A 7,511-nucleotide genomic window follows, 5' to 3' on the forward strand; every position below is an offset into this window, starting at 1 on the left:
ACACACACACACACACACACACACACACACACACATATATATCTATGTATTACATTAGTTAAACTGTTGTAATTCTATTCATTTCTCTGGGAGTAACAGCTGCTCTGGATCCTTCAGACCTTTCCCAGTCTTGGATTTCTGTTCTCACTAAGATTGCAAATAGTATTGCACCACATAAACATATAGAAGCACACAGAGCAAACACGATCTGCCATTCTTCTTGTGTACCGTTTGGGGTCAAAGCTTTTGTAGATAAGGAACTAATACTACCAGCCATTGAGCAAAAGGTGTTAGCAATTCCATATATAACACCAGCATAACTTGGAGCGAAGTCAATATTGTTGACGATGACACCACCACTAGAAAATGATAGAGTTATACCACTGAGAAACAAGAGGATAGTTATCAGAACGGTTAGATCACATGTCAGAAAGCCTACGCTTATCAGCAGACAAGCTGATGTAACCAAAGAAAAGGTCTGGAATAAAACTCGAACTGAATGAGTTGACACGTATTTCTTTGAACGTATAAAATCTGCAAATCTTCCACACAACGGCAGAGCAATGATTTGTCCAATCGAAGGAGCAGACGACATTAAACCGTTGGATGCTGCTTTAACTTTTAAAGTTTCCTTCATATATAGAGGCAGCAACATCTGGAAACATAAATCCGTCCAGGAATAAGCGAAGAAACCGAAGTTGATTGCCCAGACAGCAGGTGAAAGCAACAGCCGTTTCCATGGTACTTTTTGAACTACCTTTTCACTTATTACAGTTCTCTTTAAGTGAGAACTTTCTTCTTCACTGATAGCGGGATGGGCATCTGGATTATCATAAGCCACATAAAACCATACAGTGCTAAATACTAACCATGATCCACCAAATACATAAAATATAGAACCCCATCCATTGTCAAATCCATAAACACAAAGGTAACCAGATATTGAAAGGCCTACAACACTCCCAAGAATTTGACCAGCATATGTAATCGCAACAAATAAACTTATCTCATCTGGAGGGATCCAACGTCCAAATAAAGAGTAAATCGCAGGAGACAACGGTCCTGATACTGCACCCGTTAATATTCTTAGAATAAGAGTAAAGTAACCACTAATTCGAGATAAACTTGGGTGAAGAATGGTCAAAATCGATGCTGATAAAAGCGAACCTCCTAGAACTCTTTTCCCACCATATTTGTCTGCCAAAATTCCACCCAAAATATTAGTTGCTATATATCCGTAGAAGTATCCAGCCAATATGTTTGATTGTAGAGTACTGCTCCATTCTAATTCCCCTTCATAATTTTGGTTTAGTGAGTGATTATCTAAACCGGAACACTGCTGGTTCACTGTAGTAAACTTAATTTCCTCAGTTGTACGATTGGGAGTTTTCAACATACAAACAAATGCCATACTTAAATCAACTCTTAATGTTTGCATCAGAAGAAAAGCAACTGTACAGGCATAACATAATCTCCATCGACATGAAGAATAACACTTTATACAACGAGTAAATTTCGACATTATTATGCCCTTTCTATTAATTCTCACAATATTTTGCTGGAAGTTAATTGTTTGAAAGTATATCAAACTGTGAGTGGTGTAAATTGTAAAAGTGTAAACGAAGACTAGAAGATAATAATTACAGTTTGAGAACTTATTCCATTGCTTTGTTAATTTTTTTGATTTGTTTAAGACGATTTCATCACATAAAAGCTGTTTTTACAGATTTAGTGCAGTTACATCTCACAGTATATTGGTACACTTTACTATCGATAAACATGAATGCTATTTACCAGTCACTGTAACTGATACAGTTTTATCAATGCAGTCATTGTATTGATAAGCATCAGTTATGATCGTTTGGTAACATATTTAGTCTGTCCTTTGCTTACGAATAAAAGAAAAATGCATCAGTGAAGATAAGAGTGTAATCAAAAAATAAAGTAACTGTGAAGGGAGAGAATTGTGACAGTAAGTTAGAGAGAATACCAATTCAGAGATTCTGTTGGGACAGGAATTAATGCCGCCACTTTCAATTCTTTCTGTGTAAACTGAATGTATAAGGACCTCGCACATGCATAAGAATCTGTTGAAAGGATTGAGGTAACCGACTGGTTATTCAAAGACGGGTGTTCAATTCCAGTTGGCCCCTTTCTTTAATAATATTCTTTCTAAAATCTTGGTGTAGCTGCGATATAGAATGGTAGAAAAGTCTTAGAATGATGGGTCTGCAATGTGGTTTGTGTTTGTTGATATGTTTAATTAAATTTTATATTAATCCTGGATATGTATGGTGGAGCTTACATTGCAGTTCCTTTCTCATGTTGAGTCGTACCATGAAATTTCAGCTTTAAGGAATATTAGTTCAGTGAGAAATGTCGGTGGAAAGAATTGGTGAAGTTGAGAAACAAAGTTCTTCGAATATTTCTATACGCCTCTTTATCTTCTTAATTCTGGCAAGAACCAATCGATTGTAGTGCATTAACTGAAATGTAAGAAATCAATAATAAATCATTGAGATCAATATTATATTTTCTTTTCTTGATAACATTAACAATATTATTGATAATTCATACACCTAATGATTATATATCGACCTGATAATGTTATATATTTGTCAGTATTATACAACTGAAGGTCTTTACGTTCTGAGTTCAAATTCTACCGAGGTCGACTTTGCCTTTCATCCTTTCGGGGTCGATAAATTAAGTACCAGTGGCGTACTGGGGTCGATCTAATCGACTAGCCTCCTCCCCCAAAATTTCGGGCCTTGTGCAACGCTTTGGCGGGGATCAAATGTCGTATAAGGGACTCACATGGCATTGTCAATGACTCATTTCAATGATTCTTTCTAGCAACGGCTTTGCTTGTAGACGAGGCTATCATCTCGCCAGCACTTCATGTAGGTACTTAGCTCGCATACTATTCAGCTAATTCAATTAGCATTGATTAAACTCCAGCTGATTAGAAAAGGGGAGCACTTTGCAAATTCATGTTATAATCCAATAGACATATTATATGCTTCACACAATGTATAACAACAACAACAATAATAAACAACAATAATGATTCAAATGAGGAAAAGAGAAATTCAAATTGATGATCGGATCGTTTCAATAAACGAAAACTTTTATTCCATAACACACATATACAAATATGTAATACATTCAACATATGTAACAGAAGATAATTATTGCTCAAACGTAGGAAGAAAAACATAGCAACGGCATGGATTGATTACCAAAAGGCATGATAGTGTGCCACACTCATAGATCCTAGAATGGCTCGAGACGTTTAGGATAGCTGAGAATGTTGTCCACCTCCTAAAAACAGTATTCCAAAATGAAGAACTCTATTAAAATCAGCCCAAGACAAGCTTGTGAAGCCAACATATACACGCACCTATATATTAAGGAAAATATTAAGACCCTTTCAGTGAATTTTGAGATGAAAATAATGACGTAAAAAACTAATGTAGACATAACAGAAAAGTGGACAGCTTATACTGTTGTGCTGTTATTTGTCTCGTTTGGATGATCCGATGAGCTACATCCTTCAGAAGCTGCTCATTCTTGGATTTCTCCTCTTGCCAATATTACATACAATATTGCGCCAAACACACATATACCGGCACACGAGACTAATGCAAACTGCCATTCTTCTTGTGTACCATTGAGGGTTAAAGCTTTTGTAGACAAGGAACTAAAACTTCTAGACATTACGGCAAACGTGTTAGCAATTCCAAATACAACACCAGCATAACTTGGAGCAATGTCATTGTTGTTGACGAGAACACCACCACTGGAAAATGATAAAGTTATACCACTGAGAAATAAAAGGAGAGTTATTTGAATGGTTTGGTAACATCTGAGGAATCCTATGGCAATCAACAGACATGCTGAAGTAACAAGAGAAAATGTTTGGAATGAAACTCGTACAGAACGAGTTGACAGATATTTCTTCGAACGTAAAATATTTGCACATTTTCCACATAATGGCATAGAAATAATTTGTCCAACCGAAGGAGCAGACGACATGAAACCGCTGGAGGCTGAATTGACCTTTAAGGCTTCTTTCATATATAGAGGGAGCAATGTTTCGAAAATTATGAACGTCCAGGAATAAGCGAACAAACCGAAGATGATGGCCCAAATAGCAGGGGAAGAAAGCAGTCGTTTCCAAGGTATTTTTTAAACTAGTCTTTTACTTATTACAGTTCTCTTCAAGGAAGCACGTTCTTCTTCGCTGATAGTGGGATGGACGTCTGGATTATCATAAACAACATAAAACCACACACAACTAAACAATAACGATATCCCACCAAATACATAAAATATAGAACCCCATCCGTTATCAAATCCATAAACACAGAGGTAACCTGACGTTGAAAGACCTACAACAGTGCCTAGAATTTGACTAGCAAATGTAAACCCAATCGATAAACTAATTTCTTGTGGAGGGAACCAACGTGCAAATGAGGAGTGTATTGCTGGGGGAACAACTCCTGATGCTATACCTGTTAATATTCTTAGAACAAGCATATAGTACCCACTAGTTCGCGATAAACTTGGTTGAAGAATGGTCAGAATGGATGCAGAGAGAAATGAACCACCAAGAACTCGTTTACCACCATATTTGTCTGCCAATAAACCACCCAAAGAAGCAGTTGCTAGATAGCCATAGTAGTACCCAGCTAATATGTTTGCTTGTAAGGTGTCGCTCCATTCGAATTCTCCTTCAGAATTTCGAATAACTGAATGACTATTTAAACCAGAACAATGTTGGTTATTTGAAGTAATGTTAACTTCCTCAGTTGTACGATTGGGTGTTTTCAACATGCATACAAAAGCCATGCTTAGATCAACTCTTAAATTTCGACATTATTATGTCCTTCCGACTGAATCTCTCAATGTATATATCGTAAGCCTGAAACTTAAGAGTATATTAAAAAGTGAGTGATGTAAATTGTAAATATTCAAACAAACACTAACAGACAGTTACTGCAGTTTAACAAATTATTCCTTCGATTTGTTTGCCATGATTGATTTCATTATATTAAAAATGCTTATTTTGTCTTTAAATAGTATTTTTTTCATGGGATGAAAATATGCTCATTCAAAATTATGGTTAAGATGTCGTAGTACAGTAATAATTCACAAGATTTTGGTATAATTATTATTGATAAACATGCAAAGCGTTTATCGATTATTGGAAAGATAACCATATGGCAGTTATGGTTAATTTAGTAACTTATTTTGCTTCTCCTTTACTTAGAAATAGAAAATATTACATCACAGCCAGAATACGATAAAACAAAATAACAGTTAAAAGTGTAGAATTGTGACAGTAAGACACCGAGACCGCAAGTTCTAAGGTTATTTTACTATTGTCATGTTCGGGACAGGTGTTATTTCAGACGTTGCCGTGTTCTGTAAGTAAGAGAGGTCACACGTGAGAAACCGTTGAAAGATCTGTAGTAACCGATTAGTTATTGGAAGGTGTATGTTCAATCCCACTTGGCTCTTTGATTTGTTTAATAACATTCTCTGTAAAATCCCAGTGTAGTTGCGATATAGAATGCTCCGTTTGCAAAAGGATTTGCATTCTTTGACCTGCTTAATTATATTTTATATTAGTTTAATGTACCTGTATAGAGGCGTTTACAATGTAGTTTCCATTTCAGGATGAGTCGTTCCCATGTAATTCAATCCTTGTATATAAAATCTGGTTGAAACTGAAGATCCATCTTGAGGCAATGGTAGTTCAATGACAAATGACAGTAGACAGAATTGGTAGAGTTGTGAAATAAAGTTCTTTGAGTATTTCTTTACAACTCTTTATATTCTTGGTTCAGGCAAAAATTTATCGACTGTGGTGCATCTCTGAAATCTAAGAAATCAATAGTAAATCATTGAAATAAATTTTATGCGTTCTGAAATTAATAATATCATTGATAATTTATACACTTGAGGATATTATGTACACCTGATAATATCAAATAACTGATAATATCATGCATCTAACGATGTTATATACCTAATAATTTTTGATAGCACTAGGCAACAAAGATTTTATTACAGAAGACCTAGCTAATTTCGGTTTGCTGACTTCAAATCTAAGACTAGATTTTTTCTGTCATATCTAGATTTTATATAGAATATAAATCACGTTGTAAAATTTCCTATAACTCCCAGATTTTGGTTTTAATCGGCTTAACGCTAATAATATGAAACTTGCTTTTTAAGGTTAAAGTAATTTTTGTTTGCCCACTATATTAGTGGCCTGATGGAATGGATTGGCTTTCGCTAAGATCCAAACGAATGAACACTGTTCATTGATTCTAGTACAGCTAACCTTAAAGCTGTATTACTGCACAACATCAATGAAAAACCTTCGTCTCTGTTCACTAATTATTTAAGTACTAGCGGGACCCGCGAATATTTCACAGAATTAATGGTAAACTTATTGGGTTATTTTTAAAAACCTGAACGCGTAACCTGTGTTTTGTCTGTATGAAAAGATAGTCGCTCATCTGCTAATCATTGAAAAGGGAAATTGGAATACGTTGATTACTTAATGCACTTTATATATACACTTTATATACTTTATGCACAACTTTATAGATTTAATACACAGCACTCATAAAATAAATATTCATTCTTATTTTTCCATTTCCCCCATAAACAAAAGAAAATCCCGTACATATGATACAACCTGTAGTTAAACTGAATATATTTGCCATGTAAATAAGCGTGAATATTTCACGGAATTGTACGTGGGTGCGAGAGAGAGAGAGAGATAGATAGAGAGAGGGGAGAGGGAGAGAGAGAGGGAGGGAGAGAGAGAGATATGCCTTGGTGTGTGTGATTGTGTAAGTGTGTGTGTGAATAGGAGCGAGTGACTGACATCCTCACAAACACTATGAAATAGAGAAGTCAGCTAACAACATATTGTCTTCGAAGACTTGTGTGAGGGGTCCCAACCCCAAAATAAGCAAAATACCTGAAAAAAGTGCACGCCATTGATATGTGTCTTTAATTTTCAATAACGTGCAATGTTATTAAAAAACATTTATATATTTCAAGCATATATTTGTACGACAGTGCGTCACGAAAACTATATATATAATTTGACAGAAAACAACAGACGAAGACAAACAGATGCATTAGTTTAACTTAACGCTCGGGAAAAATGAAGAAGTCTTTTACGTTTCGAGCCTACGCTCTTCGACAGAAAGGAATAAGAGGGAAAAAAATGGAGAGAGAATGACAAAAATAGGTTTGAGAAAAACTGTGCATATATATATATATATATATCAATGTAAGACCCAAGAGTTGAAGTGTAGGAAGAAAGTGGTTTATTGATCGTGTGTGTGCGTGTGTATGTGGATTTTCCCCCGTATTTTAGCATGGTAAGCTGAAAAAAAAAATTTTATCTTTCACGGTAGGCAGCCAGTGTTGCCAGGTATGCGAATAAAATGCAAGAGTTAAGGAAGGGAGCAGATGATATC

General features: G+C 35.5%; 2 protein-coding genes across 2 annotated transcripts; both read right to left on the bottom strand.

Annotated features, from left to right (window-relative positions):
- Positions 1-27: 27 nt before the first annotated feature.
- Positions 28-1,857, bottom strand: LOC106881437 (uncharacterized transporter slc-17.2). The gene has a single exon (XM_014931822.2). The coding sequence runs from the start codon at positions 1,520-1,522 to the stop codon at positions 59-61; it is 1,464 nt and encodes a 487-aa protein (XP_014787308.1). The 5' UTR covers positions 1,523-1,857; the 3' UTR covers positions 28-58.
- A 2,334-nt stretch (positions 1,858-4,191) lies between these two features.
- LOC106881435 (uncharacterized transporter slc-17.2) lies at positions 4,192-4,854 on the bottom strand. Its single transcript, XM_014931821.2, has one exon. The coding sequence runs from the start codon at positions 4,852-4,854 to the stop codon at positions 4,192-4,194; it is 663 nt and encodes a 220-aa protein (XP_014787307.2).
- Positions 4,855-7,511: the final 2,657 nt, after the last annotated feature.

Source organism: Octopus bimaculoides, chromosome 24 (assembly GCF_001194135.2).
Source record: "Octopus bimaculoides isolate UCB-OBI-ISO-001 chromosome 24, ASM119413v2, whole genome shotgun sequence".
NCBI classification, from domain to species: domain Eukaryota; kingdom Metazoa; phylum Mollusca; class Cephalopoda; order Octopoda; family Octopodidae; genus Octopus; species Octopus bimaculoides.

What these genes read in the sequence shown, in the direction of transcription:
- LOC106881437 (XM_014931822.2), bottom strand. Translation starts at nt 1,522, where the DNA reads ATGTCGAAATTTACTCGTTGTATAAAGTGTTATTCTTCATGTCGATGG.
- LOC106881435 (XM_014931821.2), bottom strand. Translation starts at nt 4,854, where the DNA reads ATGGCTTTTGTATGCATGTTGAAAACACCCAATCGTACAACTGAGGAA.